At 41.1% G+C, this 12300-nt stretch overlaps 1 protein-coding gene across 1 annotated transcript in view; it reads left to right on the forward strand.

The window, feature by feature from the left end:
- Positions 1 to 10055: 10055 nt before the first annotated feature.
- Positions 10056 to 12300, forward strand: part of MEP1A (meprin A subunit alpha) — a 37673-nt gene continuing 35428 nt past the window's right edge. The window contains exons 1-3 of the mRNA XM_001928416.6: positions 10056 to 10124; positions 10211 to 10235; positions 10327 to 10377. Coding sequence (XP_001928451.2) covers positions 10056 to 10124; positions 10211 to 10235; positions 10327 to 10377 — 145 coding nt within the window. The remainder of the gene's footprint in view (positions 10125 to 10210; positions 10236 to 10326; positions 10378 to 12300) is intronic.

The raw sequence follows: 12300 nt of genomic DNA on the forward strand, positions 1-12300 counted from the left end.
TATCTTCCTTTCACTGAGCATAATGCTTTTGAGATTTGTTCATGCTGTTGGATGCACTAGTAGCACAATTCTTTTTATTGACTCAGTAGTATTCCATGGTAGCAGTGTCCTATGATGATTTGTGAATGTATCCCAATTTGTCTCTCTGCTTCCCTGTCAATCCATCTTTACTTTGGGATCCAGTAAAATGCTGAGGGAGGCTTGCCTCCCCTGATGTGCATCTGTCTAAGTTCCATGAGGGCCAAGACAGTGTCTGTCTGGTTCATGGCTGTTTCTGAAATGCCCAACACAACACTTGGCACAGAGGATGCACCCAGTACTAACTTTATGGATGAAGGCATGAACAAATGAATGAACACCATACGGTGTAACTAAGCCAGGAGAATGGACACTGTCCAAAAAAAGGAAGCACATCATTAAACTAAATTCTCTGACATTTTTCAGGTTCTGGGTTCTCTATAGAACCTCTCTGAGCTCAAGCTTTTATAAAATGAGGGAGTTCCCTGATGGCTCAGTGGGTGAAGGGAATTGGCACAACATTGTAAATCAACTCTACTTTAGTAAAAAGAAAAACGAATGTCAGTCACTGATGTCCTGTGAATAGCTGGGCTGAATTACATCACACCAGGAAAGGAAGAAAACTAGCCACACTCTGGTTTTTCAGCTGAATTTCTGGGAAGAGCAGTTCGGAACCCTCCCCCCCTACAAAGTTCCCTGTCTTGAATGGCATTTCACTGCTATGCTCGCTGCTGGGGTGTGGGGTCCATCCCTGGCCTGGGAACTTCCTCTTGTCATAGATGTAGCCAAAAGAATAAAATAAGATCAACTGAGGACAACAATACTTACCTTATAGAATTGGTATGACAATGAAATGAAATAGCCTATGTAAAGCATTTTATGCAATGCCCCTCCGGAATAAAGCTCTAATAAGTTATTTGGCTGGTATCATCATAATCACTATTATTTGAATAAAAAGAAATGCCATCCAAAGTAGGGAACTTTGTGTATGTGTATGTGGGCTGGGGGGCGGGGGGAGGGGGGGTGTTGGTCCAAAATACTCTTCCCAGAAATTCAACCGAAAAACCCAAGTGTGGTTAGTTGTCTTCCTTTCCTGGTGTGTAGTCATTCAGCCCAACTATTGATAGGGCATCAGTCACTGACTTTTTTTTTTTTTTTTTTTAGGGCTGCACCCAAGGCACATGGAGATTCCCGGACTAGGGGTTGAATCAGAGCTACAGCTGGGGGCCTACACCACAGCCACCGCAACACAGGATCTGAGCCTCATCTGCAACCTACACCACAGCTCACAGCAATGCCAGATCCTTAACCCACGGAACGAGACCAGGGATTGAACCTGCAACTTCCTGGTTCCTAGTCGGATTTATTTCTGCTGTGCCACAACAGGATCTTCAATATTTTTTTTTTTTTTTTACTATTGTTGATTTACAGTGTTGTGCCCATTTCTGCTGTACAGCAAAGTGATCGAGTCGTACATACATATATATATATATATATATGCATTCCTCTTCTTGTATCATCTTCCATCCTGTCCCAAGAGACTGGATAGAATTCCCTGTGCTCTACAGTGGTGACTGACATGCTTGCTTGCATGTCTGTGCCATGCTGTTCTCATCAGCAGGCATGGCTTTGGAAAGGGGCTGCAGCTCTAGCTTTCCCCAGTGGCAGTGGAAGCCCAGCTTATGCTCAAAAACTTGATTCAGCATATGAACAGAAAGAGACCTGTTACTTATTCAGGAAGCCTCCTTGTTGACTTGACCAGCTACCCCTGGAATTTCCAAAAATGCCCTTGCATAGGCCCGCCTCTTACCTTCCCTTGGTGTTAACTGCTTCCTGTTGAAGTGGCAGATAATGCCATTGGCCCTGAATAGAGCTGCTGGCCGCTGGCATAAAAGAATCAGCTGTACCCAAAATGATGTTGCAGGTTTCAAAGAAAAGTGAGAGAACCATTCCCATGTGTTTTCTGAGAGTGCTGAAACTGTCATTCTCTGGATCCAGTTCAGCCTACGACTTAACCATCATCGTGCTTCCATTCAATGACCTCAAACCTGAATGACTTTTCCCAGGACAAAAGAAAAGCCCCAAGCCAGGAATTCCTGTTGTGATTCAGCCTTAATGAACCCGACTAGTATCCATGAGGAGGCGGATTCAATCCCTGGCCTCACTCAGTGGGTTAAGGACTTGGTGTTGCTGTGAGCTGTGGTGTAGATCACAGATACGGCTTGGATCTGGCATTGCTGTGGCTGTGGTGTAATTGCAGCTCCTGTTTGACCCCTAGCCTGGAAATTTCCATATGCCACAGGGGCAGCCCTAAAAAGCGAAAAAGAAAAAGCCCTAAGCCAAGCCCCACTGTTTCTTCCTCAACATCACATCTTTCCGAAGAATGTCCTTTGTCCTTCTTTGCCTCGCCCGCTGCAGCCGGCAGCTCTGGCAGTATTCTCTGTGACTAATAGAGTCTCCCTCTTTAAAACGCTTTAGGCTCCAAGAAGTCTCAGATGATCAGGAAGGACTTTGTATCTAACAATGAAGTGTCCTTTGTGCAATTTTGGCCTGTTTCTTTGTACTCTCACTTCAGAGACAGTGGTGTTGAAATCCATTTCTGGGCTTGGGATGGAGCCAGTTGCAGCTGCCCAGGGTGACACGTTAGCAAACCAAACTTTCATATTCTCATAAATGCTCCCTTTAGTCCTAAATGCTTTGCGGCCCTATTTTCAGGTTGTTTCTTCTAATGTTCTAGAAAGCACACTCTTGCCCCAAATCCCCTCCCCCAGTCCATGGATTGTTTCCCCTTGAATAAAGAGCATCAAACTCATCCTATAAATTGTTTTAGTTTTGTCATTTGACAGAAAACAGCTAGATCTCGTTAAAATCATGTTTCCAGAGTTCCTGTCACAGCTCAGTGGTAATTAACCAGGCTAGCATCCATGAGGACGTGGGTTCGATCCCTAGCCTTGCTCAGTGGGTTAATGATCCAGCTTTGCTGTGAGCTGTGGTGTAGGTTGCAGACACAGCTTGGATCCTGTGTTGCTGTGGCAGTGGTGCAGCTCTGATTCAACCCTTATCCTGGGAAACTCCATATGCCGTGGGTACAGCCCTTAAAAATAAAAATTCCAAAAAAAAATCATGGTTCCTTTCAGAGAAAAGCCCATCTCACTTTTTCTTTTTTTCTTTTTTTAAATGAGAGTTGCAACGTTTATTTCAGGTTCTCTCTTGTTTTCTTTTTTTGTATTTTTTTTTCTTTTTTGCCACACAGGCAGTATGTGGGAATTCCTGGGCCAGCGATTGAACCTATGCCGCACAGCAGCAACCAGAGCCACAGCGGTGAGAATGCAGGAGTCTCAACCCACTAGGCCATCAGAGAACTCCCCCATCTCACTTTTATCTTCTCTTTACTCAACAATTTCCATGTGATGTAATATACATAATTACATATATATATTCTTTGTCAGAATATATTCTTTTCCCATGTAGATTATTGCAAGATGTTAAGTGTAGTTCCCAGTGCTGTACAGAAGTGAATCACTCTGCTGAACATGTGAAACTAACACAACATTGTAAACCAACAATACTTCAATTGAAAAATATATTTCTATATAAGAAAAAATAACAAAAACAAAAACAACAATTCCCATGTGTGTAGTCTTTCCTCCCAGATGCCTTGGTCCCACTTGGCCTCTTGGACAGTGATAATGCTTGTAATTAGCAGAGGTTAGAGATTTTTTTCTGAAATCAGTGGACAATCTTGGAGATCTCAGCTGAGTCTGTTTCAACTTTATGTACTCTATGAGGGTTCAATAAACAGGAAGAGAACTGGAAAAAAATGAAGCCTCTTGTCTGATTCTGTCCCATACTATATAAGATGGGTGAAAATGTCTTCTTTAGATCCTATAGGGGAGGAAATCTAAAGTCAAAAGCCACTCAGGAGTTCCCGTCATGGCACAGTGGAAACGAATCTGACTCGGAACCATGAGGTTTCGGGTTCCATCCCTGGCCTTGCTCAGTAGGTTAAGGTTCTGGCATTGCCATGGACTGTGGTGTAGGTCACAGATGCAGATTGGATCTGGTGTTGCTGTGGCTGTGGTGTAGGCCGGCAGCTACAGTTCCAATTAGACCCCTAACTTGAGAACCTCCACATGCCACAGGTGAGGCCCTAAAAAGACAAAAAACAGAAAAAAAAAAGCTGCTCAAAGACTCCTGGGCATATATCTGGACAAAACTATAAATCAAAAATATACATGCACCCCTATATTCATAGCAGCACTATTTACAATAGCCAAGACATGGAAACAACCTAAGTGTCCATCGATTAGGTGAGTGGATGAAGAAGATGTGGTACATCTACACAATGGAATACTATTCAGCTATAAAAAAGAATGAAATAATGCCATTTGCAGCAATATAGATGCAACTAGAGATTCTCATCCTAACTGAAATTAGTCTGAAAAAGAAAGACAAATGCCATATAATGTCACTTATATGTGCAATCTAAACCATGGGACAAATGAACCTAGTATAAAACAGAAACAGACTCACAGACATGGAGAACAGACTTGTGGTTGCCAAGGGGTAGTGGGCAGGGAGTGGGATGGACTGGGAGTTTGGGGTTAGTAGATGCAAACTATTACACTGAGAACAAATAAGCAATCGGGTCTTGCTGTATAGCACAGGGAACTATGTCCAATCTCTTGATATGGAACATGATATAAGAAAGGGAATGTATATAAATTCATAACAGGGTCACTTTTCTGTACAGCAGAAATTGGCACAACATTTTAAATCAACTATAATAATAATGAAAAGAAAGTAAAAACCCACTGAATGCCCACCTGGATGTAGAGAGCAGCTTACCAGGGACCTCAGTGCACAGGAAAGGCAGAAGTCTCTGCACCGTTCTCCAAAGGAATCTGCTGGGATTGGTCTCGGTACAGCCCCAAACAGAGCTGCTGTAAAAGTCAGTGGCCCCCACATTTTCCAGACAAGATTCGCCTTCATGCTTGTTAAAAATGTGGGTTCTCCAGCTGCACCCCAAAAAGGTTGTTCCTATAGGTGTTCTGGAGTAGAATTCTTTCTGCATTGAAAATCTCCAATTCTTTATACCTACTATGTTCCCCCTCAGAAACTGGAGGCTGCTAAGATCTTTTGATTTTTCTTTGAAAAATGGAATGGGGGAAGCTACCTAATAACCACAACCTGAGTGGGAGCCTCTGATTAACATAAATTCCCTAGACCTCTGCTTATCAAAGTGTATTTCACAGATTGCCTGCATCAGAATCACGGGGGTGCTTGGAGTTCCTGTTGTGGCTCAGTGGTTAATGAACATGACTAGTATCCATGAGGATGCGGGTTCAATCCCTGGCCTTGCTCAGTGGGTTAAGGATCTGGCATTACCTTGAGCTGTGGCGTACCTTGCTGAAACATCTTGGATCCTCAGTTGCTGTGGCTGTGGTGTAGGCTGGCAGCTACAGCTCCGATTAGACCTCTAGCCTGGGAACCTCCATATGCCATGGGTACGGCTCTAAAAAGACCAAAAAAAAAGAAGCATGGGGGTGCTTATTAAGAATGCAGATTCCCGCTTCTCCCCCTACTGATCTGCCTCAGAATTTCCCTACTCCAGGCCCAGGAATTTGTACTTTAACAAGCTTCCCAGGGGATTTTTGAAAGACTCTGTAACTTGGGAACTGTTGCCCTAGAAGCTAAGTCTTCTTAGTAAACTGTTGGAGATAGAACCCTGGAGTATATGGGGCTCTGCCTGCTGCAGCTTGATGACTGCCAGGAACCAGGCGTAGGTAGAAAAAGATGCCTCTAAAAATTTCAGGTGGAATTTTAGGAGTATTTCCAGGAGGTGTGCGATGTTTGGCAGGTTTCTTAATTTTTTTTAATTGAATTATTACTATTATTATTATTATTATTATTGTTAGGGCCGCGCCCATGGCATATGGAGATTCCCAGGCTAGGGGTTGAATCGGAGCTACAGCTGCCGGCCTACACCACAGCCACAGCAACACCAGAACTGAGCCCTGTCTGCAAACTATACCACAACTCACAGCAACCCTGGATCCTTAACCCACTGAGTGAGGCTAGGGATCAAATCCACAACCTCATGTTTCCTAGATGGATTAATTTCCGCTGTGCCATGATGGGAACTCCTTAATCGAATAATGATTTATTTACAATGTTGTGTTAGTTTCAAGTGTACAGCACAGTGATTGTTATACCACTGAATGTATGTATACTGTGTGTGTGTGTATATGTGTGTGTATATGCATACAGTATATGTATAGGTACAGTGCTTCTCCTGGGCACTGAGGTCCCTGGAGAATGTATATATATATACACACACACGTACATACATATATGTATATATATTTTCAGATTCTTTTCCCTGATAGGTTATTGCAAAATATCAAGTATAGTTCCCAGTGCTATATAATAAGTCTTTGGTGCTTATCTATTTTATAGTAGTAAAATCCTCAACTCCTAATTTACCCTCCCCCCACCTTTTCACTTTGGTAACCATACATTTGTTTTCTATGTCTGTGGGTCTGTTTCTGCTTTGTAAATAAGTTTATTTGTATCTTTTCTTAGATTCCACCTGTAAGCGATATCATATGATATTTGCTTTCTCTGACTTCATATAGTGTGATAAGCTCTAGGTTCACTGCTGCAAATGGCAGTATTTAATTTTTTATGGCTGAGTAGTAGTCCATTGTATATATACAGTTCCGTAGTCTATAAAATGGGGCTAGATAGTGCCTACTTCACAGAACTACCATGATGATTACATAAGCAATTAAATAAGCAACTGTAGATTCTTGGAACCACACCCAGCTCACAGTACGAACTAAGTACATGTCAGTTCTGCTGCCTCTGCTTCTCTTACACTTGTTATCACTATCTCAATTTTCATCATCTTAAGGGTCAATTCTCTAAAACTCAGGGGTCAGCAGATTATGTCTTTTACCATTTTTTTTTTTTTGTCAATAGTTTTGCTGAGATACAGCCATGCTTGGGTATATATACACAATGGAATACTACTCAGCCATAAAAAAGAACAAAATAATGCCATTTGCAGCAACATGGATAGAACTAGAGACTCTCATACTAAGTGAAGTGTAAGTCAGAAAGAGAAAGACAAATACCATATGATATCACATATTTGGAATCTAATATATGGCACAAATGATCCTTTCCACAGAAAAGAACATCATGGACTTGGAGAATAGACTCATGGTTGCCAAGGGGGAGGGGGAGGGAGTGGGATGGATTGGGAACTTGGGAGCTTGGGGTTAATAGATGCAGATACTGCCTTTAGAATGGATAAGCAATGAGATCCTGCTGTGTAGCACTGGGACGTATGTCTAGTCACTTATGATGGAGCATGGTAATGGGAGAAAAAAGATCTATACATGTATGTGTAACTGAGTCACCATGCTGTACAGTAGAATATTGACAGAATACTATAAACCAGCTATAATGAAAAAAATCATTATGTAAAATAAAGAAATAAGTAAATGCCCTAGACCCCTATTGATCAAAATATATTACCATAGGGAAATATATATTGACATGGCATACAAGGCCTAAAATATTTACTCTTTGACCCTTTTAAGAAAAAGGTTGCCAACTCTTCGTCTAAATGCCTTTGAGTCTTGGTAAATAGACTAGTTTCCTGAAGGAACAGCAAAGGCAGCTCTGTTAGCGGTTAACAGCCCAGGCCAGAGCTCTGTGAGTCAAGCAGAAGGGACAAGCATCTGCAAAGAGGGTAGAATGTGGAGGGAGCAGAGGGCAGAGGATGCTCCTGAGAAGGGGTTGGAGTAAAATGGTGTTGCCAAACTCCAACCTCAGTCCTGAGGGGTCTGGCCTGGGTTTTCCTGAGGCTGGAGTGTGTCTGACAACACTTAGGAGAGGGTTTTTCCCTCTTTTCACCTGGTGATGGCTTTCTTCTTCCAGTCTTCATCCTGCTTTTTCAATTGGTCCATTTGTAAAATACCCTTACTCAGCTCAAAGCAAATCATCATATCCAATATTTAAAAAAAAATGGTTATTTGACTGTATTTCACCCAACACAACCACCAGCTGCCTAATATGTGCCAGACACCAGAGCAGATACAGAAAATGAAATATGGACCTTGCCCCACAGAATGGATATCTACCTTTTAACTGCTAAGCCACAATCCCTCAAACCTAAAGCTTGAAGCTCCATTCTTGCTCACTTGACAGCCTGAGACAAGAAGTGCCTAGGATTGCAAATAACTGGTAACTAATTAACACCTGCAATCAAGATCATAAAAAGAAATTCACCAGGGACAAGTTGTATCTGCTGAAGACCTATGCTCCCACCCGGAGGTTCTGCTGAGCGAAGAGGGTGCTGAACTATCTTCTTACTGCCTGTCTTTTGCCAAGAGGCTGTAAATGTGGACAGAAGGAGCTACAGTTTACCAAGTGCCTCTTATAACCTGTGATTTACATAGGTTGTCTCATTGAATCCCCAGAAAGTAGGTACCGCTCTCCATTTTCCACCTGGAAAGCATATTCTCAAAATGTCACACCTGGTCAGTGGTAGCTGTGAAACTCAATTTTCCATCCACCTGATTCCAAAGTCCCCATTAGAGTATATTGTGCAGGTAAGTCAAAGAAGGAAGGGAAAGATAAAAGCACATCTGGCTGGAAGCAAGGTTATGTCTATTGACAGATGAATGGATAAAGAAGATGTGAGATAAATACACACACACACACACACACACACACACACAATGGAATATTAGCCATAAAAAAGAATGAAATAATGACATTTGCAACATGGTTGGACCCAGAGATTATCATACTAAGTGAAGTAAGTCAGAATGAGAAAGACAAATATCATATGATATCACTTAGATGTGGAATCTAAAAAAAAAAACAAATACAAATGAACTTACTCATAAAAACAGACTCATAGACATAAGAAAACAAATTTATGGTTACCAAAGGGGAAAAATTAGGGAGGGACAAATTAGGAGTTTGAGATTAACATATACACACTACTATATATAAAGTAGATAGGAGTTCCCGTCGTGGCGCAGTGGTTAACGAATCCGACTAGGAACCATGAGGTTGCGGGTTCCGTCCCTGCCCTTGCTCAGTGGGTTAAAGATCCGGCATTGCCGTGAGCTGTGGTGTAGGTTGCAGACGCGGCTCAGATCCCGAGTTGCTGTGGCTCTGGCGTAGGCCGGTGGCAACAGCTCCGATTCAACCCCTAGCCTGGGAACCTCCATATGCCGTGGGAGCGGCCCAAGAAATAGCAAAAAAAAAAAGACAAAAAGTAGATAATCAGCAAGGACCTACTGCATAGCACAGGGAACTATACTTAAATATTTTGTAATAACTTACCAGGGAAAAGAATTTGAAAGAGAATATATGTCTATATATGTGTGTGTGTGTGTGTGTGTGTGTGTGTGTGTGTGTGTACCTATAACTGAATCACTATGACATATTATGATATTGTAAATTAACTCTCCTTCAATTAAAATTTAAAAAAAGATTTTATGGCAATAATATTGAATTTATAGATAAAATGATGACCATCTCTATTATATTGAGTCTTCCCACTCATGAATATTTCATATATAAATATATGTGTATACGTGTGTGTTTAGATAGCTTTCTAAGGTTCTTCAATCATTACCTTATAACATTTACATACAATTCATTCATTTTTATTAGAGTTAAGCACTTCATAATAATTATAGATTATTTTTATTTCTATTGTGCAATGGATATTTTATCTGTTATATGAAGTTATTGCTTGTATACAAAAATGTTATTTATTTTTATATGCTTATATCAGTATCAACTTTTTCAGACTTTTCCCTGGTCTCTGGCACTTGAGCTTTTCTGCTAAAATTAATATCTGCCCTCAAATGGGGCAAAGACATTTTCTTTGACGACTTCAATGCTACAGAACATGTGTAAGGGTCAAAGTTTCTAATATGACAGCCAGAGCAAAGTCCACGTATTTATCACAAGGTGTCTTTGCTAAAATCTGTTCACTTGCAGCAATGATTTGGACAAGATCTCCTTGCATTCTCTCTTTCATCTTGTTTTTTGCCCATATAGCTGCTGTATCGGTAAGTAGAGTTCTGCTTCTCAACTTACTTAGAAACACTAATTCTAGTATACATTATCCATTTTCTGTATATTTATTTCCTTTCAGATTAAACATCTTTCCAAAGGAAATGGTAAGAATTAAGTAAAATGCGTAAAGTGTTTCTGAGCTTTTTCTGTTTCATTCAGCAATACGTATAACAATTTCCCCCCCACTTTTAACAGTACATGATGGAGATTTTGATGAACAGAAGGATATTACAGAGATCAACTTAGGTGGGTGCCATTTCTGTCATTATTGATGCCTTTAAATAATTTAAAACCCTATGATAGAACTGCTAAAAAGCGCTTATGTTCATGATACAGTATTGGGTAACTTTAGGGGAAAACCATGATCGGAATTTGCAGAATTTCTAAAAAATGGAAATGTGGAAAGAGAAAAATGATTACACCAAAATTTCTAGAACTAGTGAGTGCTCAGTGGATCTAGAAATATAGAATAAGATTTTCGCTTATAAGACATTCATTTTTCCAGTTTTCAATTTGAGAAAAAGAAGGCAAAAATGGATGATTATTTTTCTTGCTAAAGAAAAATATAAGGAATATATCTTTGCTTAGGTTTAATGGGAAGAAAACCCTTGTCCCTCCAGAGTCCCTCTCCTGGCCCATCATATGAACAACATCAAACTAGCAACTATTTGCCTAGGACTCAGAAAAGAGTGTAAAGTGTCTCCGTTTCAACATCTTGACCACACACATATGCCATGAAGACATCCGTCAGTCTCACCCATCACTGAGAGAAGAAGATGCCATGTAATCCTCTCTCTTTGCCCTCTCTTGTCCTGCTTCTAATGTGAGGGAGAAACCTTGAGATTCTGGGAATCTTTGGTTAAGATTGGTGGGAAATAGAGGTTCTGGATTTGTGATCATAAATATCTTCTAGAACATAAAAACCTTCATATTCAATTGCATATTTATTTGTCAAATATTGTAGTGGGGTGAGTGCAGGTTTCACTTTGCAGGAAAGAAACAGGAGGCTCCTCTGGGTCAAGGTAAGTCACCCAAGTTCACGGATGGCAGTGATGGAGCTCACCATCAGGTCTTCTGACCCATAGCTCCATAACTCAGTCCTATTTGAAGACTATAAAACTAAAACGCCCCATACCTTAAGGTAAAATTTCTCTGGATTTATCCCACTTACAGAGAAACCAAGTTAGGTGATATTTTGTTGGCAAACCTTGAGAATGACTAGAGGGGCAAGTAGAAATAGTTTGAGAGGGTAAATGGGTCTCAAGATTTCAGAACCAGACATCAGATCATCTTTCTTTAGAGTCAGGCTGTCAAGGTATGTGTAAATAAGAGGGTCTGCTATACTTTAATGGTCCTCAGGTAGGAAAGCCTTAATGCCTTAAGCAATACTTCTCAAACTTTATTTATTTATTTATTTTTGCCTTTTCTAGTGCTGCTCCCAGCTCCTGCGGCACATGGAGGTTCCCAGGCTAGGGGTAAACTCGGAGCTATAGCCACTGGTCTACGCCAGAGCCACAGCAACATGGGATCCGAGCCACATCTGCAACCTACACCACAGCTCATGGCAATGCCAGATCCTTAACCCACTGAGCAAGGTCGGGGATCAAACCTGCAACCTCATGGTTCCTAGTTGGATTCGTTAACCACTGCACCACAACGGGGAACTCCAATACTTCTCAAATTTTAGCATCAGAATCCCTTGGAGGGCCTAATGAACACAGATCAGATTATTTCCCATATTAGGGCTGCTCTAAAGCAGGACCTTCCTATTTGCTGTTGCTTCTCTTCATGCTCCACTCCACTAGATTTCTGCTTAAAAGCCACCTCCTCAAGAAGGTTTTCCCTGACTACCTTTTACCAGTATCAACCTTCCTTCAGCTCAACACTCTTTACCCCCTTTGCTCTGTTTTATGGGTTTTTTCCCCCTAAATTGTGTTTTTCACCATCTGCCATACTTGACATTTATTTGTTTGTTTGTATCCCCTCCTTCCCCAATCAAGAATGTCATCTCCCCTAGGGCTTTATTTTCTTTTCTGTTGTGCCCTCAACATCTAGAACAATGCCTAGGACACATTAGGCACCTAATAAGTAAATGCTACATGAATAAATTGGGTAGTGAATAAGCTGAGGCTTGCTTTCAATGGATTTGCACTTCTTTGTGAAATTCTC

Source organism: Sus scrofa, chromosome 7 (assembly GCF_054392235.1).
Source record: "Sus scrofa isolate SSC_HxYL_T2T_F1_AM1 chromosome 7, Sscrofa_HxYL_maternal_Yorkshire_Landrace_v2.0, whole genome shotgun sequence".
Taxonomy (NCBI): domain Eukaryota; kingdom Metazoa; phylum Chordata; class Mammalia; order Artiodactyla; family Suidae; genus Sus; species Sus scrofa.